Source organism: Leucoraja erinacea, chromosome 17 (assembly GCF_028641065.1).
Source record: "Leucoraja erinacea ecotype New England chromosome 17, Leri_hhj_1, whole genome shotgun sequence".
Lineage (NCBI taxonomy): Eukaryota > Metazoa > Chordata > Chondrichthyes > Rajiformes > Rajidae > Leucoraja > Leucoraja erinaceus.
In genome coordinates this window covers 27653739-27677387 of record NC_073393.1, presented here as the reverse complement: position 1 = coordinate 27677387, position 23649 = coordinate 27653739, and the positions used below count along the sequence as shown (strand labels likewise).

General features: G+C 44.6%; 1 protein-coding gene across 3 annotated transcripts in view; it reads right to left on the bottom strand.

Annotated features, from left to right (window-relative positions):
- LOC129705332 (chromodomain Y-like protein 2) overlaps positions 1 to 23649 on the bottom strand; it is a 166359-nt gene that overhangs the window by 19661 nt on the left and 123049 nt on the right. For all 3 annotated transcript variants that reach the window (XM_055648855.1, XM_055648854.1, XM_055648856.1), the window contains exons 4-5: positions 21158 to 21330; positions 514 to 724 (exon numbers count right to left, since the gene is read on the bottom strand). In XM_055648855.1, the coding sequence (XP_055504830.1) occupies positions 514 to 724; positions 21158 to 21330 (384 nt within the window). The remainder of the gene's footprint in view (positions 1 to 513; positions 725 to 21157; positions 21331 to 23649) is intronic.

The window sequence follows — 23649 nt, the reverse complement described above, 5'->3', positions numbered from 1 at the left end:
AATTCTACGACTAAAGATAATACTTTTAATTCGATAAAATAAAATCAACATATATTGTAAACACTCAGTGGTCAAGGGAGCATCGGTGTACAGAAAAAGGAATTTGTGTTGACCCTTAATCTAATGATAGGGAATGGAGACTAAATTGACAAATGTATCTTTATATTCAATGGAAGATGAGTGGCATGGTAGAGCTTCAGTGCCAGAGATCCTGATCTTGGAGGCTGTCTGTGTGGAGTCTGCATGTTCTCCATGTGACCACATAGGCTTCCTCCAGGTTCTTCTGTTTCCCCCCACATCCCAAGCACATGCATGTTTGTAGGTTGATTGGCTCTGTAAATTGCTCCCGGTGTACAGGGAGTGGATGGAGAAGTGGGAGAACACAGAACTAGTGAGAACGGGTAATCGATGGTTGGCGTGGACTTGGTGGCACCGAGATACAGCATGGAAATAGGGCCTGTTTCCTTGCTCTACTTGTCAATCAGTCAATAATAGCTGTCAAGAGGAACTCACTAGAGCGACTCCCATGATCTGTGGAAAGGTATATGAAGAACATCCGGCTGGCGTCAATCGAATGGTTGCGTACGGGGTCTGAAACCAGGCTTTTTCACTGGCCCACACAATGTCACAGAGTGGGAGTATAGATGCTCCCAGTCCCAGAGCTGGTCCATTGACTGCCACTACGATGGGCTTCTTGAACTGAATGAAAGCATTCACAAAGTCTCTGGAAGAGAAAAAAGAAACAAACGCACAATTAATTAACCTATTTCTAGCAGTGCGGACATTAACTATGGGCGGCACGGTGGCGCAGCGGTCGAGTTGCTGCCTTACAATTCCAGAGACACGGGTTCGATCTTGATTACGGGTGCTGTCTGAACGTTCACCCCGTGACCTGCGTTGGTTTGCTCCGGGTGCTCCCCTTTCCTCTCACATTCCAAAGACATTTAGTTCTACAGGCTAATTGGCTTGGTAAAATTGTAAATTGTTCCTAGTGTGTGCATGATAGTGCTAGTGTGCCAGGATCGCTGACCCTTCTTCAGATTGGTTGCAGAGGGCAGTGGGTGGGGGGGAAGAAAGCTAGAAGAGAGGAGAGCCAGGCCAAAGCCTGGCAGTAATAGGTGAACACAGGGAGAGGGCGTTTGATATGCAGATGGTTGGACGAAGGCTACAGATGGAAAAAAAAAACAGGTGGGAGGGAAAAGGGTTGAAGAGTTGTGAGTTGTGAAGTCAGAGGAAGGAACATACGTGGAGGGAGAGGGGAGAAAGGGTTAGAGGTTACCTAAAATTGGGGAGTTCACTGCAGCTAGGTCACAGCAATTGATTACTACAAATCATCTTTAATCGTGAAGGACAGAAGAATGGTCATTTGATATCACACAGGCCTGTTCAACATTCAGAACCAAGGACAATTTTTTGTTTAATAGCTTTGTCGAATTACCAGACAAATGGAATTTATATTGAGAAAGGATCCTATCTTCCAACAGCGACCTCCACGTTGTACCTTACCAGTGTCATAGGTTCACATTGCTTTAATATTTTAGTTCAAGATTTTTCATTGATAGTCATAGAGTCAATGTGGAGACAGGCCCTTCGGCCCAACTTGCCCACACCAACCAACATGTCAACCTACAAGTGTGGAACAACAGTTCATCTTCTGAAAAGACACACCGTAACTTTTGGGACTCAACAAGATTTCAATGTTGAGACAAGGACAAATTTAAACTATTTACTCCACGCCCCTATGGTAATTACAGGTAATTATTCTGCATTTATACTTCCAGTGGACTGACCTTTTGTTCCTCCTTCATAAGTTCTACGAGCAGAATTTGGCCATTTGGCCCATGAGGTCTACTCCGCCATTTAATCATGGCTGATCTATTGTATTGTATTGTATTGTATTGTATTCAAATTTATTGTCATTGTCTCAATTTGAGACAACGAAATGAATTTCCCTTACAGGCAGTATCATAAAAATAAAAAAAAATCACAAAAAATAAATAAATAATAAATAAATAATAAAACATATTAAAAATAAAATTGAAATTGAATTAAAAAAAAAGCACAAACACAGAAAGTCCACGACACAACATAACATAAATGGCACCAAGGTGAGGAAGGCACCATAGTCCAGCCAGCCTCCCCTCCGTGTTCATCCGTGGTCGGGGCCTTCCGAGCACCCGCAGTCGCCGCCCCGGATGGCCCGATGTTCAGGCCCTCACGCCGGGCTGGTGGAACGCCGACGCTGAACCCCGACGGTGAGCATCCTCCTCCTCAGCGGCCCGGACCTCCTGATCAGCCGCCTCCCGCTGCCGGAGTCTGCAGCTCCCGAGTCCACAGGCCGAGCCGGGCAGAGTCACAGGACCCCGCGCTGTCCATCAGCGCCGCCCGCGTTGGGAGCTCCGCAAACCGCAGCTCCAGGATGTTGGTGCAGCAGGTCCAGCACTCCGGGCTCCAGACGGCGACCCCCGGTAAGGCATCGCCAGCCCCGCGATGTTTCAGCGCTGTCCTGCCGCTGCTGGAGCTCCGGTCGATCCCGGCAGGAAAGGCCGCGCCAATCCAGGTAGGTAGGCCGCTGTGGGGGGAGGGGGGGGGGGGGGCGAGGACGCGACTCGAATAATAGTCGCGCCCTCACCAGGAAGCGGCTGAAGGACGGTATCCCCCGCACCGTGCCCTCTTCCCCCACATAAAAACACAAAAAACCCACAAAAAAACACACTTTTACATAACTAAATAAACAAAAAAACAAAAAGATACCGGGCTGTAGGTGGAGGCTGCTGGCACCAGCGCCACCGGAAGTACAACATCTATCTTTCCCTTTCAATGCCATTCTCCTGCCTTCTCCCATAACCCTGACCCCTTACTAATCAAGAATCTGTCAATCTCCGCCTTAAATATATCCATTGACTTGGCCTCCACAGCCGTCGGCGGCAATGAATTCCAGATTCGCCATCCTCTGACGAAAGAAATTCCTACACATCTCCTTTCTAAAGGTACATCATTTATTTTGAGGCTATGGCCTCTGGTCCTAGACTCTCCCACTAGTTGAAACATCCTCTCCACATTCACTCTATCCAAGCCTTTCACTATTCGGTAATTTCACTATTTCTGCCACCTTCTTTCACCCACGACCAAATCTTTATGATTTGAAATCATAGACAGAAATGGTGTGAAAACTGGCTTGTAGATACAAAGTACTGCGGATGCTGGTTTACACAAAAAGACACAAAGTGTTGGAGTAACTCAGCGGGTCAGGGAGCATCTCTGGAGAATATAGATAGATAGGATTGGGACTCTTCTTTACGCTTCATTAGACTAGCAGGCCTTTTGGCCGACCAAGGTGCTGGCCATTAAGCGACCATTTAAACTAATTCCCTTTTATTCTTCCCGCATACCCATCAACTCCCCCAGAATCCACCGTCATCTATACACCAGTGACCTCCTCGGACTGACTTTGTGCCCCACCGCGGGGAGTGGACTTAACATCAGAGCCGATCCCTTGCTTGAGATCGCTCCAACCGTGGCCTGCGGACTTACCATCAAGGGCTCGCAGTCTCCAGAGAGGCTAGTCGGGAAGCTCCAACGACGCAGAGGATCGACCAGGGTCCGATTGCCGGCGCGGGGGAGCTGAGACCCCCCCGATGCAGCTGATCGCCCTGATGCGGAGGGTCCAACCACCAGCTATGGCAGTCAAGATTGTCCCGTCAACGGAAGGTTCGAGGCCCCCGACCGCGGGGAGCATAGAAGGGCAGAAATGTGAACTTTTCTTCACCTCCCGTCAGAGTGAGAAATGCGGAGGAGTCACTGTGGTGGATGTTTATGTTCCACATATTGCGTGTTCCCTTGCTTTTTATTTGTATGACTGACTTGGCAAATGAAATTCCTCGTATATGTTGCAAAACATACTTGGCTAATAAAGTATTATTGTGATTGTGATTGTGATTAATCCACCAATCCTCATGTCTTTGGGATGTGGAAATATGGAGCTTGCCCACTTGGTCGCATGCAAACTCCACGCAGACAGCACCCGAGGTTAGGATCAAACTCGTGGCCTTGGTGCTGTGAGCTCTACCAGCTGTGTCACTGTGCTGCCTTCTTAAAGGCATCCACCCTTTTTTAGTCACTAATGCCTGCAACCATCACTAATATCAGGGAGATAGAGCATGTACTTTTAAGCCAAAAAAAACCCTCCCTGTAATTAAACATGTTAAGTGGTTTTGCTCATATGTCAGGGGAAATCTAGACTCTGATATTTACTTCTAGGAAGTTCATATCGCAATCCCTTCCTGTGAAGGGCTAGGCAGAAAGCATAAATGTTTAGCTACGATGTCGAGGAAATACATGCTGGGTATGTTTTTTTAAGTCATAAAACCAGCTGATTCCTAACAACTAGAGCCATAACTGGAATGGTAACACTGAACAGAAATACAGTTGCAAAGAAGCAAAGAATTGCAAGTAGATTCATTTCTGAACGGGCCTTATATTTTGTTGGCGCAGTGGTAGAGTTGCCACAGACCCGGTGCCACAGACCCGGCTTCGATCCTGACTATGGGTGAGGTCTGCACAGAGATTGTACCTTCTCTCTGTGACCGTGTGAGTTTTCTCCAGGTGCTCCGATTTCCACTCACACTCCAAAGACATATAGTAGCAATGTTACAAAATTTTGAGATTTAAAAAATCAAGTCTGCAATTTATCCCATCAGATAAAGCATAACAATAAGTTTAATTTGACACATAATTCACTTTCATATCTCAAGTAATAAAAACGTTATGGCCATTTTCATACTCGGAAATTAGCATCTTGTTCCCTATTGATTTTCTATGGACATAACAATAAAGCTGTGATCGTGGACAGTCAAAAGCACATAACCTTCTTAAAAATTAAGAGAACTGAATGAAATTTTCAGTTATCATAGATTGAACCATTCTGAAACAAATATAAAATAATCTAACTTGGATGACCTGAAATTAAAGCATATAATTAGTTAGTTACCCAATTGTAGCTAATTTCAAACTTCAATTTACTAGATCTAAACATCTATCCATTTCTTAATAAATGATTAACATTTTTAAATAGCCCAAGTGTCCAAATAATATTCACAAATAATTCACAATAAAACATGATTTTTAAATCTCATTTACATCAATTTATAGGCCAAATGGAAGGAATTTAGTGTTCAATTGCTGTAAATTAAAGTCAATTTAAATCGGCTTTCTAGTGGGTTCATGTGGAACGCGCTGGTTTAGAACGTTCACATTGCACTAGATTTATGCCCTCAAATGCCCAGAAAAATACTGCGGGATATAAAGAGCCCAAAATGAACTACTCGCTATAGAAAACTTTAATTATAGGGTTATATACATGCCCCATTTAATGTAAAAATAAGGTACATACCTTTAATTGTTTGCTTTATAAAACCCTGGGGCTGCGAGAGGTTGCGGAGTGAGAGAGTGGTTTTTAAATTACTCTAACTATTTTACAAGGCCATAAAAACTAATAATACCTTTTGCGACGGGGTCTTTCAGCGATTTTCCGTTAATGATTTACTAGGCTGAACATTTTCGATTGCAACAGCCTAGTAAAAATCGCGTTTTAAACCCGCCCCCTCTAAACAGCGCTAAAATCACACACAAGGGGTGGGGCAGATGCTCAGCCACGATTCAGGTAGGTTTTGTAACATACCGACATATAGGTTTGTAGGTTAACTGGCTCTGATAAAAAAATTGTGAGTTGTCCGTAGTGTGTAGGATAGTGCTGGCGTACGGGGTGATAGCTGGATGGCATGGACTCAGTGAGCCAAAGAGCTTGTTTCCACGCTGCATCTCTAAACTAAATCAAACTAAAATTCCAAGTTGTTACTTCCAATAGAATTAAGCTTCATTAGTGTAAGATACAGTGTGGAAATAGGCTGTTTGGCCCACCGATTCCGCGCCGACCAACAATCACACGCACACTAGTTCTATCCTACACACTAGGGACAATTAACCTACAAGCTCGCATGTCTTTTGGAATGTGAGAGGAAACTGGAGCACCCAGAGGAAACCGACGCAGGGAAAACGTGCAAACTCCGTACAGACAGCACCCATGTCAGGATCAAACCCAGGACTCTCGCGCTGTAAGGTAGCAACTCTACTACTGTGCCGCCCCATAGAAGTAAGGTTCTATGCATGACAATTAAAAAAAACTTTTATTTAAATTTTCTTTGAGTTGCATTCTGCTCAATCAAAAATATGCAGGAATATAAAGTGGCTTATAAAACCCAGAACAATGTTGTCCTGGCCAGCACCCATCTAAGGTTTTTGATTCATAAAAAGACTGCTGGAGGTGCAAGATTCCCACATGGTCAAAGTTCCAGCATCTGCAATCTTTAGTGTCTTCTTGATTATTGGAAGATGACCTTTCTAAACCTCAGAGGGTTTTTAACCTAACTTTGCATCAGTGCATTACTTAATATGATATATGCTATTTGTGGGGATGGGGATGGCACATTACTACTCCTGAATGGTCGCAAGTTGATATCTAAACTATGGTCTTGCAATTTGCAAATCTTGCTAATCTTTCTGCAATATTAACTCTGTGTCACAGAGATGTTCCATAGTCAGCCTCCTTAACCAGGACATAGAAGTCTTTATCAATCTGTCTTGCTTCTGCTAACATATTTAAATTTGCACTGTAGATTAGTTTAGGTTATAGTTACAGCGTGGAAACAGACCCTTCGGCCCACCGAGTACACGACGACACACGATCCTGTACACTCGCACATTCCTACACATTAGGGCCAATTTAGAATCTTTACGGAAGCCAATTAATCTACAAACATCCACATTCCACATTCAATGGAATGTGGGAGGAAACCGGAGCACCAGGGGAATACCCACACGGTCACAGGGAGAATGTAGAATGTCCGTACAGACAGTACCCATAGTCAGGATCGAACCCGGTCTCTTAATTAAAATAATTACGTCAAAAAACACAATACAAAGTGCAGGAAAGCAAGCGTAGAAGACGCAGATTAAATAAATCTTTTGACCTTTCAAAATATTTTGACCAGTACAATGGAAACTTACAAAAATAAGATAGGAAGCTCTTGCTTAAACAACAAGCAAAAATTATTAACTTGTCAAGCGATTAGAACACATTTGCATACCTACAATTGGTAAAGAAAACATTGCTCATATCCCCTGTGGCAATTTGGTGCCAACTTTCTTTATGGAACTCGTTTTCCGATCCCAATCTTGTTTTGTTGGTTAAAACTTGTTTAGTGTTACTGACCTGCGACAGTTCCTTGTCTCTCCGTGAATTTCTAGGAAATCAACCTTACACCTAAGACAGACACAAAGCGTTGGAGTAACTCAGCGGGTCAGGCAGCATCTCTGGAGACCATGGATAGGTGGCATTTCCCATCAAGACCACACTTGTGGTTTCTCCTGGTTTCTTTAGACCTGAAGAAGTCTTTGAGTCTGAAGAAAGGTCCCGACCAGAAACATCACCCATCCTTTTTCTCCAGAGAATCTGCCTGACCTACTGAGTTACTCCAGCACTTTATGTCTATCTTTGGTATTAAACCAGCATCTTCCGTTCTTTGTTTCTAAATTTTAAACCTAGAGTTTGAAAACTCAGCAATGCCCCTTCCCCATCCAACTTATGAGCTCCTACCCTCCATGATAAAGCACACAGGTACTCATTAAAATTACAGAGTGAGATATATTGACAGAGTGATACATTTGTTGTTGCGAAAGTTAAAATAATGATCGAGTGTTTTACCAGAAAGGGGAAAGCAGTTCCCTGGACTCTCCAGAGTTCTACAAACAGTTAAGGCAAACACACTATGTGTTTTTACTGGCAGGCAAGTTCCCAGAAGAGCTGATAGTAGTATTATGCTTGGAGGGAGAGCCGAGACTAAGGAAGGCACATTTTGTTCCAAGTACTTTCTTCCCATTGTCTACATTAAAAATAATAAACAAAATGTTCCTTGACATTTGCTTTTTAATAAGTTTTACAACCCAACCGTTTTGCTATGATAAGGTCACTGCCTGGGATAGAACAGCACCCGCATTCTGAATTGACCCCATTCGATTTAACAGGGGCTGTGAACCCCAGGCTAAGCTGTGATTCGCTCCAGGGCAAAGAGGAGATCACACAGGTTTGTTGCACATTTGTAGAACGCTCTGCCTCCCCTTGGACTGAAAATAGGTACAAGGTTTGAAAGGAAATCATAGCATGTTTGGCTCATACTGTTGAAGCTACATCATGACCCAGAGTAGTATTTTGGCATGATTTTCCCAGGATGTAAATAACAAATACTAGAGGACACTGCATTGAGGTGTGAGGGGCAAAGTTTAAAGGAGATGTGAAGGGCAAGTTTTTTTTACATAGGTGGGTGCCTGGAACGTGCTGCTGGGAATGGTGGTGGAGGCAGATACGTGAGTGATGTGTAGATTGGTTATTTCCTACTAACCAATTGTAGTGCTTGTTAGTAGTTGCTCCACCTAATATGCGATTTATATTTCCAAGATCTTGCTTATGCAATTCAGTCTGAGTAGTTGCGAGTTACTGTAATGTCCTGCAGACCAATGCTGTAAGTGAACTTTAATAAATATGAATTGTATCCTGACCTGTGTATGATTTGACATGGTGTCAGAAGTGGGATCCGAATCCACGCTTCCAATTGGACCAGACCCATCAAAACTGCTGCTATCAACGAGATGCCGGTTCCTACAGACGTTACGAGTCTACAAAGGTTCCTTGGAATGGTCAACCACCTGGGGAAATGTATTCCCAACCTCAGCAACATATTTTCCCTCCTGCGGGAACTGACACTCAAAGACACTGCATGGTCCTGATATCCGCAGCACCAAAGAGCTTTTGATATCCTCAAGTTGCAGCTGGCCAGCGCACCTACCCTCACCTATTTCGTTTTGGAGTTACCAGTAACACTCACTTGTGATGCTTCCCAGTACGGACTTGGCACTGCTTGCCTGCAGACCACTACCAATGGTGACTGTAAGCCTGTTTCATATGCCTCTTGCACACTAACCAAAACTGAACAACGTTACGCCCAGATTGAAAAATAATTGCTTGCAGTGGTTTTCGCCTGCACGAAATTCAAAGACTTTATATTTGGGAAGTCTGTGACTACAGAAACAGACCACCAGCCGCTGGTCACCATTTTGAATAAATCCATTCACGCTCCTCTGGTTCGCCTGCAACGGATGATGATGCAGTTGCAGCATTTTGATTTCAACATTGTCTACAAAAAAGGCAAGGACATGCACATAGCTGGCATGCTATCAAGGGCCCCCACGCAAAGCCAGTGAACAACAGCCCTCCGAACAGGACCAGTTCTCAGTAATGAAGGTATCGTATGTTTCCACTGAATACCTAAGCAGCCTGGCAGAGCACACGGCTGCTGACGAGACATTACAATTGCGGTCCGCAGTCATCCGGCGTGGCTGGCCGAATGAAAAACACAGCACCCCGCTCGCCATCCACCCATGCTTCCTGGTTCGCAATGAACTGGTGTTACAGGACAGGATTATATTCAAGGGCCAAAAGGCAGTTCTCCCAGCCGTCCTCCGGGACAAGTACTTTGATGCCGTCCACAAGGGCCACCCCGGTGTGGAGGCAACCGTACAATGGGCACAGAGCATGTTTTACTGGCCCGGTATGACCAAGTATATACGTGACAAAACTGAAGTCTGCACCATCTGCAAAAGCCTGACGCCACACCAGCACAAGCAGCCCCTACTGCCGCACCCGGTTCCTCCTTTACCGTGGTCCACGGTAGCCACCGACATATTCGAATGGCATGGGAAACACTATCTGGTTCTTGTCAACTCTTGTTCGGGCTGGTTTGACATTGATCTACTCCAAACCATCACATCTGAAGCAGTTATCCAGAAGTTGCAACACCACTTCTCCGTGCACGGTTCCCATGCACGCCTTCTATCCGACAACGGCAGTTAGTTCACCAGCCAGCTTTTCAAAAACATTGCACAACGATGGGATTTTCGACATATCACCAGCAGCCCTGAGTTTCCGCAGTCCAACGGACTCGCCAAACGGGCCATCCGAAGCGCTAAACAACTATTGGAGTGTTCTTATCTGACATTTACCTGGACCTGCTCAATTTAAGGAACATTGCCAGGGAACTTTCCCAGCCGAACGACTGATGTCGTCAAACCCATGCTGTCCTGCCTGTACCCCAGCAGCTTCTGCAGCCACAGGTCCGTTCTCCGCCCGCAGTCCAGAAACAACTACAATTCAAGTGCGATGCACAAAAATATTTTTTCGACAAGTCCAGTAGCCACTTAAACCTCTCTCCGGTGGACAGGTTGTTCGCCTCCAGACCATCAAGAGCTATGGCCGTCTGGGTCACATCCACAGCCCTGCCAAAGAACCGCGCTCCTACCTGGTTAGCGCGGATGGGGCCATTTACAGACGCAACCGTCAACATCTCCTTCCTGTGAAGGAACCGCGTCCTGCGACTCCGCATCCAGAGGTCTCGTGTTTTGTATACCCTCCCACTATTGGGCTGGCTGCTCCACTACCAGAGACTGTGTCCCCCGCGGCCTCTCCACGCCATTCAGCGCCCAGCTCGCCTGCTTCACCACCTTTAACCGGTGGGTCTCTGGTGCCATCCCCGGTCACATCCCCTGTCCCCTCCCCAGTCACTTCACCGGTGAAAGGAGGAGATGCGGATTCGTACCGCACCCGTGCCGGACGGGCAGCAGACCACCATTTAGATATGGCGATTTTGTGTAACCATTTATACTTCCCCATATGCGATATTAACGTTAGCCACCATGTTTCCTTGTATCTATGCTTTATTTTGTTTCTACAAAGAAAGATGTAGATTGGTTATTTCCTACTAACCAATTGTAGTGCTTGTTAGTAGTTGCTGCGCCTAATATCCGATTTATATTACCAAGATCGTGCTTACGCAATTCAGTCTGAGTAGCTGCTAGTTACTGTAATGTCCTGCAGACCAATGCTGTAAGTGAACTTTAATAATATGTGTTGTATCCTGACCTGTGTACGACTCGACTCATTACATGGTGCAAATAAGAAGAGCATGTGGGTGGATGAAGACAATAGTTATCACAGCTTAACTCATTTTGAAATTATATAACCATGGTAATGATAAGCAAAACATATGAAATAGAGGTGATTATGGGAGAGAGCGACTAGATGGATATTGTGAAATATTAAAGGACAATACAGGCCATAACATTGATCAGGAAAATAAATATTTAAAACAGTTATCTCCTAGACCAGGACAAAAACCTGTGGTTAAAGAAAATGATCTGAACATAAGGGGGAAAAATGAGGTTACGAGGCCAATACCTATTGGAGTTTAGACTTAGAGATACAGAACTACAGAGATTAGATGAAAGATCAAAAATTAATAGGAAGAAAAGAAACTGACAGATGAAATTATGAAAAAAAATTAAGAAAAGTAGTCTATTGGCTCATAAGCAAAAAGGACAACAGGGCGAGAAATGGCTCACAAAGAGTGAACAGAATATATTCTCAATCAGTTCTATCCAAAGTGGAAAAAATGTCACCTAATTGCTTTGCTTCAGAATGTACTAGGTGGGCATGACTTTGTAAGATAAGACTGGAAACAATATCATCGTGCTTGAAATAGAAGAGAAATATTAAATAAATTATTCAACACAAAGAGGATAAAATCCTTTCACCAGACAGAGTTGATCCACACTGTTTAAAAGATTTATGGGTGAGATAGTTGAGACAGGATTACCCAAACGTACGAAAAGAAGCTTGTGCTGTACTGTTCTATGTTTGTTATGATCTATAACTATAGACCATTCATCTTAACACTGGTAGATGAAAAATATTGGAGTCCTGATCAAAGAAGGCCACCAAAAGACAAAAATTAAATTCACTAGACTGAGTGGGACCGGTTGGGTCCCATGTTCACACGGAAGGGCTGGTCTCTAATACAATATCCCACCTCTCCACCAATTCCAATATTGGTGGCCAGGGGGGGGGGGGGGGGGGGGGGGGGGGGGGGGGGGGGGGGGACTTTCTGGAGCGCTAATATGGGTATTGTGGGCTGAATGGACTGGTTTCCAGAGAGCACGTATGGACATTGTGGGCCAAATGGATTCTTGGGGTGACAGCTCAGTCACTCAAGCCTGATGTGCTGGCTGCTCACTCACAGCTGGTGGGCGAGCAGTTGACTCGCGTCTATTCCTTGAAATTCCATTTCAAGCAGGGTGCAAGGCCACCAAATTCAATTGCAGTTTCATACCACTTCAAGCAGGATGCAAGGCCACCAAATTCAAGTGCAGTTTCCGACCACTTCAAGCAGGGTGCAAGGCCACCAAACTCAAGTTCAGTTTCATGCCACTTCAAGCAGGGTGCAAGGCCACCAAATGCTAGTGCTGTTTAATGCCATTTGAAGCAGGGTGAAAGGCCACCAAATTGAAGTGCAGTTTCATACCACTTAAAGCAGGGTGCAAGACAACCAGATTGAAGTGCAGTTTCATACCATTTCAAGCAGGGTGCAAGGCCACCACATTCAAATGCAGTTTCATAGCATTTCAAGCAGGGCGAAACCAGCATAGAACCACCATAAAACCACCATAAAACCACACAAAACACCACACACAGTTCAGTAGACATTCAGTGTGTCCAGTTGATTCACAACTCAGACAGAGTCGTGACCTCTCCTTCCCCCCATCTTGCAGAGCCTGAGCCACACCCACACCTCCGGGTTTAATAATCCCTCCCCCCTCAAGGAGCGTGATTGACAGGAGAGAGATTCTCAACATTTTTTTAAACACTAATTACACTTTTATTTTTCATTGATGGGAAGAATCCTCTGCACCTGATGAGCGGAGGGGGACTGAGTAGGATGGCCAAAAATCACAGCTGTAAATGGTAGCATTTTATCTAAAATTCATATACAGTGCAAACAGGAAGTTGAGCAGTTACCACCACCAACAACCATTTGCTTGCAGCATTTCAAAGCAAAGCAGTTACCACCACCAACAACCATTTGCAGTGCAGCATTTCAAAGCAGTTACCACCACTGAAAACCATTTGTAGTGCAGCATCTCAAAGCAACCACGTTTTCATTTTCAAACCACATTAAGGGCACTCACAGTTGAGTAGACATGTCATTATAATTGTAATAATAATAATAATAATAATAATAATAATATAGTAATAACAATTTCAGGCTAATCTACATGCACCTCCCTCCCCCCCCACCTCCACTAAAATTTAGTTAACCAGTTTGCAATGATATATCTCTCACACTGTCCATAGCCAACCATCGGCTTATCAGGGAACCTCCCTGCCTGAGGTAATCTGTCGCCGGTACCGATTGGTCTTGTTTTACTTCTTGCTTCCAGTTTCTCCCCACTCCACCCCATCCCCCAGTAAAATAAGTCTGAAGAAGGGTCCTGACCCTAAACATCGCCTATCCATTTTCTCCAGAGATGCTGCCTCAAAAGTGCAGGGAGTGGGTATGGTAGCATCATAGATATCTTTGAAGGTGGCTGAAGCGATTTAATGGCTCCTGGGAATGGTTCGGTCAGGAGGCTTGTTCATGCACAAAGTATTCCGTGCAAATCCCTTCAATTAAACAAACATACACAGCAGGGATGTCAGAATCCATAAGAAGAATAGTCAATTTAGTGAAAATGGCACACTGCTGGAGGGTCTCAGCAGGTTAAACATCATTCGTGGAGGGAAAGCATTTATAATACCTCAGCCCAAGGCATCGATAATTCTCTCCCCTCAAAGTCAAAGTCAAAGTCAAAGTAACCTTTATTGTCATTCAGACCTTTCGGTCTGAACGAAATGTCGTTGCTTCGCAGTCATACATATAATAAAAATGACAAAAACACACAATAAACACAAATTTAACATCCACCACAGTGAGTTCACCAGGCACCTCCTCACTGTGATGGAAGGCAAAAATCTTAAAGTCCTTGTCTCTTCCCTCCTTGTTCTCCCTCTGCGCCGAGGCAATCCAGGCTTTGGATGTTGTGACCCCGCCAGGTGATGTCAGTCAGTCCCGCGGCTGAATCCAAACGCCGCGAACGGGCCGGTTCAAATTCCGCGGCCCGGGGTGGTCGAAACTGCCGCCCTCCAGTCCAGCGGACGAAGCTGTTGTTGCGGGAGCTCCGGAAAACAGGTCACCAACCTGTGACTTGCGAGCTCCCGATGATGTCGTCCACCGAGCCCGTGGCCGATCCTCCGATGGGTCTTTGTACCAAAAATTATGGAGGGCACTGTATATAACCTGCGGGTTTTTCCATTTGGACCGTAAGGGACACTCAATGAATTGGAATGACAGATGTATCTGCATTAAGATCAACATTTCCTGGTGCACTGATGTGACGGTCGTAGCTCAGTTCTGCTCCACTGATCTGGAATACCTCTTCCGAAGATGCCATCCCTTTTATCTATCGAGGAAGTTCATCTCCACCATTTTGTCTGTGATCTACATTCTATATTACATACTACATACGAATTATACTCTGGCGTTAACTCTCTTCAGAGAGCGAACCCTGGTGCCCTGTTCATTATTGCTGATGATTAACTCAAGCCAACTTCAGGAACGTATTCCCAATAGCGGCAGCATCTCTCCTGAAACATGAAAGGTGTGAACATTATTCACCACTGCTATAACCACCATCAAAGATACCTATCACTCCATCCCTAGCCCTCATCCAGTTTGATTATTAGTCACTGACCTGTCAGTTTACAGACAGTCGAACTATGAGCCAAGAATGAAGAGAGAATGACAGCAGTGACCTGTGGACTCTGAAGGCAAACTTCAGGATTGCTTTGAATCAGTGGACTGGAACATATTCAAGCCAGGCCTGAATGAGTACACCTCAGTCATCATGGATTTCAGCAAGAAATGTGTTATTCCAACAAAGACAATTAAGAGTCTATTATAGAGTTATATAGCACAGTTACAGGCCTTTTGGCCCAACTCGTCCATGCCTGTACTTGGCCCATATGCCTCTAAACCTTTTCTATTCATGTAGCTGTCCAAATGTCTTTAAAACATTTTTTTATTAGAAGCAATTGTACAAGGATAAAACGATCAGCATCACAATTATACAATTATTGTACAGCTTCATTTTTAACCTTATATCCTAAATTTAAAAAAAAAGAAAAAAGAAAAAAAAAAGAAAACAAGCTACCAAAGCAGTGCAGAGGAAAGAAAAGGAAGAAAAGAAAAGATGGAGATATACCTCCTCCCCCCCCCCCCCCCCCCCCCCCCCCCAATGTATTTTAAATGTTGTTACAGTACCTGCCTCAACTTCCTCCTCTGGCAGCTTGTTCCATATACCCACCACTCTCTGAGTGAAAAAGATGTGCGGTTCTTATTAAATCTTTCCCCTCTCACCATAAACCTATATCCTCTGGTTTTTGATTCTCCTACAAGAGCTAGCTATAGACCTCTGGAAGAATGCAGCAGTCTGCATCGACGGTGGGGAAGCGGAGATGGTCGAGAAGTTCAAGAAAGCACACCAACCATTTTCAATGAATCTTACCAATTTCTACAGATGGCAACTGCTATGCCCAAGACTGCAAGAAATTGCAGAGATTTGCGGACACAGCCCAGTCTATCACGCAAACAATTCACCTCTCCAACTACAATTCACAATGCTTCAGGAAAGCAGCCTACATCATCAAAAGACCTCGCAGACGCCGGTTATTCCCTCTTCTTCCCTCTCTCTTTCCCAAATATCTGGCGCCTAGAGAACTGTGCTTCACAATGTTCCTGCAGTGAACAGCTCTATCCGGGGGGTATATTGGTGCAGGAATCAGAACCCAGGAGGTGAAGATGCAAAAAATCCTCAAGCTGTTGGCTTCGGGGATAATGGCGTTTGCTCGGTCGGTGGACGGCACAGAAATGTCAGAGACACAACAAGACACACTGGCACTTCTCTGCAACACGCATTTCAAAATCAACTGCCTAAGAAAAAACGCAATCCGACCTGCCTTGAACCCCAAATTTGCAGGGTTGTGTAAAACCAGTAATACACAACCACCGATACTGCTGGGGGCAACCTGTCGAAACAGGTCAAGGAGCTTAACAAAGAAGCAAAAGCCGTCGGGCTCATGAAGGTACAACATCGGGCAAGACCTCACATCTCAGGCGGCAGCACCCCTACGCATCCACCAGCAGACCACGATACATGAAAGCTGGTGAAAGCACGAAGGTCTTACAACCAGGACAAAGATCTCTTTTAGGCCACGACCCAGAGCAGCCTTCGTGGAAGATGTGCCAACCCCGCACTCCAGCGACTCTACCTCCGAGGAAACAGAAGCAGAAGAAATGAGCACTCCACAGGTAACCACGGAGGTAGGTGGGTCTGGTTCCTTCCAGAACATAATTCTACTCAAACTGGGGGTAGATAACAATTGTTTTGGGAGGCATGGATTTCTATAACTTCTGACCCTTATATACTGCACAGTATTCAGGGATACGAAATTGAATTTATTCACAAAAACCTTCCCCCGGTTCAGCATGCGCCTAGCCGAGCGTTTGTGCTTTCACAACAGAAGAAACTGGAAGGTCATGCAGAGTGGGGGAGGCCATATACCAAAGGAGTAATTGAGAGATCCCAACACGACTCTCTAGAATTTGTGTCCAATATCTTCACAAAAACTAAAAAAGATGGTGGATGCCGCATCATCAACGATTTGACTAAGCTGAATACATTTATGCAGTATATTCATTTCAAAATGGAAACTTTTGTTACTGCCAAACAATTGATTTCCAAAGGTTACTTCATGGCTTGCATCGATTTAAAAGATGCATACTATTCGGTACCTATACAGAAGGATCATCGCCGATATCTGAAGTTTAACTGGATGGGGCAGACTGGTAGTATAAAGCGTTGCCTAATGGTTTAACATCAGCCTCAGACTATTTATTAAAATATTAAAACCAGCCCTGGCGTTTCTCCGAAAATAGAAACATATTGTCATGGCATAGCTCGATGATATATTAATTGTGGAAAAAACCCTGGATTTAGCCAAATCAGCTGTATCAGCTACCAAACTCTTGTTTGAAAAACTGGGGTTCATGATCCATCCAGATAAATCTAAGTTGACGCCTTCTACAACTATGGATTATTTGGGGTTCACTATTAACTCAATTCACATGTCTGTGACTTTGCCAAGGGGCAAGGCAGCAGACTTAATGGAAGCCTGCAACAGCCTTGTTTTCATCAGTCAACCATCTATTCGACAAGTAGCAAGGGTGATTGGTAAGCTTGTGGCTGCCTTTCCAGCCACACAGTTTGGACCTTTGCATTACCAAAATTTACAAAGAGCAAAGGTGCAAGCACTCAAACATCATGCTGGTCATTCCGACAAACCAATGCAACTACCAGCTAAAGCAATTTTGGAATTACAATGGTGGAGGGAAAACATACGGCACTGCTCCAGCCCCATCATTATCAGCAACCCATCAGTTGTGTTACAAACTGATGCCAGCGCTCACGGTTGGGGTGCTACTAATACCATCTCCAACTATGGTGGTAGATGGTATGCACATGAATCATCTTTACTTCACTGGGCATAAATTATTTAGAGTTGGGTGCATTCTATGGGCTGAAGTCGTACTGCTCAAAAATGCACCAACTGCATGTCCGCCTACAAATTGATAATACCACAGTGGTGGCATATATTAATCATATGGGTGGAATCAAATCAATATCATGTGATAATCTGGCTGATACAATTTGGCAATGGTGTATCAACAGAAATATTTGGATGTCACTATTTACCTACCAGGTAAACTCAATAAAGTGGCAGACACCAGGTCACGAAACTTTAATGACAACATCGAATGGATGTTGGACTACAAAGTATTTGCTGATATTGTAACGCGATATGGAACACCAGATATTGATCTATTCGCATCTAGGCTGAATCACCAGTTGCCAACATATGTCGCTTGGGAACCAGACCTTGGGGCAGCAGCGATGGACGCATTCTCGCTGCACTGGGGAAAATTGTTTTTCTATGCATTTCCCCCCTTCTGCCTCATCAGTCGGGTCTTACGCAAAATACAACAAGACTCCGCGTCAGGTATTTTGGTAGTACCCGATTGTCCTACTCTGCCATGGTTCCCTGTGGTTCTCGACATGGTCTTGGAACCATGTATGTCTATCCCCAAATTACCGGATTTGTTGGTCCATCCTGTGACGGGACGGGCGAAAGTCACCCAAATCTGTTGATTTGCAGAATTTGAAAAGGCCACTTCTGGATCTGGGGCTGACGAACCGAACCATGAATATGATCACGGCGGCATACAGAGAGTCCATCAGGAAACAATATCTCTCATATATCAGAAAATGGAAGATATATTGTACCAGGACTAATATTACGTACAACACGGCTACTGTAACTAATGTACTGGAATTCTTGGCCAGCCTTCACTTTGATGAAGGTCTCAGCTACAGTGCCAATAACTGCGCCAGGAGTGCCCTATCAGCTTACTTGTGGCAGGGATTAGAATATCATACTGTTGGATCTCACCCTCTGGTTTCAAAGCTAATGAGGGGTATCTTCAACACCAATCCTCCTAGAGCAAGGTATTCACAGATTTGGGATGTGAGTGTTGTCCTTACGTTGCTCAGGGGTTGGTCACCAGCAACGTCCCTGTCTTTGGAAAAACTGACACATAAAACAGTCATGCTGATGGCACTAGTCTTGGCACAACGTGTCCAGTCACTGTACAAATTAAGGCTGGACACGATGGTTATATCAACCAACAAGATAACTTTCCACATCTTTGAATTAGTGAAACAAAACAGGCCAGGATCATCAGGCCTCAAACTAGAGTTCCGAGCATACCCTATAGATATCCGCCTATGCATTATGAACCATCTATTACAATATATAGAGGTCACAAAAAATCTTAGCGGCAAAGAAAAGGCGCTGTTGATTAGCCATAAACAGCCTCATAATAGTGTATTGGCACAAACCATATCTAGGTGGCTTAGACAGGTTTTGGGAGCTGCAGGGGTGGATACTGATATTTTCAAATCTCATTCCACCAGGGCTGCAGCAACATCGGCAGCAAGGGAATTGGAAGTTCCAATAGACCACATCCTGGGTACAGCAGGATGGTCTAGAGAGAGGACCTTCCAGCAGTTTTATAATAAACCAATTGCCAGACCTGCGGTGTTTGCAGAATCAATTTTAAGTTCTGTATTATCTGCATCTCTGGAGAAAAGGAATAGGTGACATTTTCGGTCGGAAACCCTTCTTCAGACCAGTGTATCTTGGTACACGTGACAAAAATAAACAATTAGAAATATCTTTATACTCCTGCAAACACAGCATTTTAGTTGACAATGCAAGGAGTTCAGGTTATTCCAGTTTTTAATTCTACAATTCCATCCTCTCAGGCTTTCCCCTGCACTGCCTCAGGCTCATGAAGACGCCCATGGAACTTTGGGTGTGGTCTCACCAGACTATTAGAAGGGCATGGTACACATCTTCCTCCAGCACTCAATGCATAATTTATAGTCTCTCCTGCCCAACCCTGATTAGACACACTAAATGCCACATCCATTTAAATGATTTAATGTTTTCCTGGCATGGGCTGCAGTTATTGACGTTCCCCAGCTGTGTTGGACAAGGTGGTGTCGGGTGATCTTCCTGGTCCGTTGCGCTCCATGTGCTGACGGAGGTCCCACTGAATAAGAGGGGATCTCATTAGAACATACAAATGCTCTTGAGAAGATTTGACAGGATAAATGGTGACAGGATATTTCCACCAGAGGGAAGTATGGAACAAGACAACGTGATCTCACGATAAATGATTGCCCAATTAAGGTAGAGTAGAGGAGGAAATTGTGTCTCTCGAAGAGCAGTGAACTGGAGAATTCTCAACCCCTGAGAGCTCCAGATGCTGATTCATTGAACATGTCAATTATCCAAATGTATGGACTGTCGAGATCCTAGAGTTATGGGGAAGAGGCAGGAATGGTAAATCCTATGGTTCCCTGTGAATTTTTATGCCCTTGCTGTTGAACATTAGCAGATCAATCATCAAACCAACCTCCATTCCACTGACTCCATTTGCATCACATGCTGCCATCAGCATAATCAAGGATGAGTTGTACCTCAGCCACTCCATCTTCTCCCCTCTCTCATCAGGCCAAAGGTAATCAATTCAATTCAATTCAAATGTGAAAACGCACACCTCCAGATTCACGGACAGTTTCTTCCAAGCTGTTATCAGACAATTGAACCATCTTGAACCAATTAGAGAGCAGTCTTGAGATACTATCTACCTCATTGGAGATTTTCGGACTATCTTTGATCGGACTTTACTGGACTTTATCTTGCACTAAACGTTATTCACGTTATTCCCTTTATGTCACTATTCATGTTCTCCAGAGATGTTGCCTGACCTGCTGTGAGTTACTCCTGCACTTTGTGTCTTTTTGAAGTTTGAAAATGCATATCTCCAGATTCAGCGACAGTTTCTTCCCAGCTGTTGTCAGGCAACTGAACTGTCCTCTCAACAATGGGAGAGTAGTCCTGACTTCCCATCTATCTCATTAATTTCAAACTATCTTTAATCGGAATTTACTGGACGTAATCGCGCACTAAACGTTGTACCCATTATCCTGTATCTGTACACTGTGAACGGTTTGATTTTAACCATGCATAGTCTTTTCACTGACTGGATAGCACGCAGCAAAAAGCAAGTGACAATAATAAACAAAACAATTTTTAGACAATATTATTGTCACGTGTACTGAGGTACAGCGAGCTTTTGTTGCGTGCTAACCAGCGAGTGGAAAGACAATACATGATTACAATCGAGCCATCCAGTGTACAGATACATGATAAAGGGAATAACATGAATAACGATTAGTACAAGATAAAGTCCAGTAAAGTCAGATTACAGATAGTCCAAAGGTATCCAATGAGGTAGATAGTAGCTCAGGACTGCTCTCTAGTTGTTGGTAGCTTTATTACGTTACATATTTGGTTCTAACTGAAAGATTAGCTTGTCAGTGCAATGCTTTGCTTTGTGGTGCTCAGGTTTACTCCCAGCCATGATCACAAGAGGCAAGACGCGTACAATCGAACTGTTTCGTTTGAGCGTTTAAAAGGAGAGTACTATACCTTATTGCTTCTGCAATCCGGGCGCTCTCTTTCCTCCTGTCACTGGACAACCTGCCAATCAGGTAGGAATAGTCGAGACCACTGCAGAACACACTCCCAACTGCGCTGAGCAGAAGAAGCTTGCTGTCATCGGTGGATGCATTACCAAGGGCCCTCCGTACCTCCTTCATAATCTGCAGAGATAACAGAAACATTCAATCACTGGCGCCAATGGGGAACAGCAACATACCTGGAGATTCTTTGTCTGCCTCTCTGGATTTCACACGTTAGAAAGGAGGTGAGGAGGAATATCTTTAGTCAGAGGGCAGTGAATCTGTGGAATTTATCGCTGCTTTTGGCTGTGGAGGCCAATGGATATATTTAAGGCAGGGTTGAGATTCTTAATCAGTAAGAGTGTCAGGGGTCATGGGGAGAAGGCAGGAGAATGGGGTTGAGAGGGAAAGATAGATCAGCCGTGATAGAATGGATGAGTAGACTTGATGGGCCAAATGGGCTAATTCTGCTCCTACAGTTTATGAACTTAAGAACATCTGTGCATTTAATCAAAAAACATGGAGAAAATGGCACACAGAATTAATAGAACTAGGAATATTCTGTGCTTCAATTGTAAACCACACTTTATTTTAATTTTACTTCGGAGTCACGTGAGTGACTACGTGAAGAAGGGCCGTCCGTCTGCGAACGCGTCATTACGTCTGAACGCAACGCGCACGAATGACCAGCACGCACTGTGGCCTCCCAGCCGTCGGGATGAGCAGGTAAGGAAAGTTGAACTACCTACCTGCGTTCTTTCGGGCTTGAAGTTTTTTTCAGAGCCCAGATGTCGAGGAGACGGCCCGCGGGGATGTCGGCTGCCGAAGACCGCAGCTTTCCAGGTAGCGGACGATGGTCTTGTTCCCGACATTAGCGCCGACAGTAGAATCGGCAGGAGACTTTGCATGGGAGCAGGAGCTCCGTGGTTGCCCTGCAGGGCGTAATGCCACCCGCAAATCTAACTAACCGGTTGACTCTCTTGAGTCAGGGAAAGAGGGATACCCTCCCTCAACGGAGAGCGTCTGAGGACGACTCTCCCACATGGAGCAATGCTTCCCGACATTAGCGTCGACAGCAAAATCGGCAGGAGAAGTTGCTCCAACAATAATCTGCTCCAAGGGAGGGAGCAGTATCATCCCGGGGCCTACAGGAGTGCCGGTGCCGGGAGCCTCGCACATGGGGCAGCCCAATGTCTTCCCCATTGGAGGGGGAACTACATGTGGAAGAAACCACTCTGAATCAGAGTACAAAGAAGAGGGGGGGAAAACCTTCCCAGGAACAAGCAGAAGAAAGGAAGTAAGTAAGTAAGTTTTACTTATATTGCACTGTTTAAGTCAACACCAAAATGCTTTACATTAAAGGAATAATAAGCTTCCATAATAACAAACAGAAAATAAGTGCTTCTGCAATCATCCAGGTTCCACTGGGTGCTTCATTGGATGGAATCTAGCTCTTGACAGCCCGGGTATTATGTAGAACCAGCAGGCAGCAGCACCTGTTTTCAGGGCTGCACAAATGCCTCCTGCTCTGAGGAGAGGAACATGTCAGCACAGATATCCTCAGGGGCCTGTGGCAGCACCTGTTTTCAGGGCTGCCTACGAACCTGACTCTCAGTGGAGGGGAGTGTGAATGATCAGTAGGTAACTGATCTCGAATTTAAAGTATGAACATACTGAAGCATGCATATGGCTTCAAGAGCCAGCAGTTGGCAGAATATCCGCATAGGCTACAACACACCCCACACCTCCATAGGGGGTAAGCGGTTCACTGAATCCGGTGGTAGCTTGAAAGCTGGGCATGGAAATATGATCAGAGTCGTCTTTCAAGGCAGACTCAAAATAATGGCCAGAATTGTCCTACAAGGCAGGTTCAGTATGATGAGGTTCAGACCAGACCCAAGCAGAGGTCAGGAGAAACATGGAATCCACACTTCCTTACCAGTCCTACTCCCAATCAAGGAGAGAAAAGGAACCCGCATCAGGGGCCTTTGGGCTTACCACAAGACCACCGGTAGCCATGGAGGTAGGTGGGTCTGGGTTTACTGAAACAAGGGATTGTGGAGCAGTTACATGTTGGTAATTTACACTTATGTTCTTGCTCAAAATGACAATAACATGAATTTTCAGAACTGGTTTTAAAACAGATAATAACATGTGATAATTTTTACTGCACAACATACACAGGTTCCAAGCAGACTTGGAACTTGGACTGGAATTGTCATCGAGGCAGGCCCAGTATTTTTGGGCAGGACTGCCATTCAGGACATGTGACAGATGGAGGATGTCACTTCATCCAGGTTTAACTCATTTGTGCAGTACAAACTTTTAGAAACAGTAATTTTGTTACGGGCTAACTACTGTTTTATAGGAGCTTCCTATAAAATGGTCACATGGCATGCATCGACCTCAAAGATGCATACTATTCGGTGTCTATTCACTAAGAACAGGAGATATTTGAAG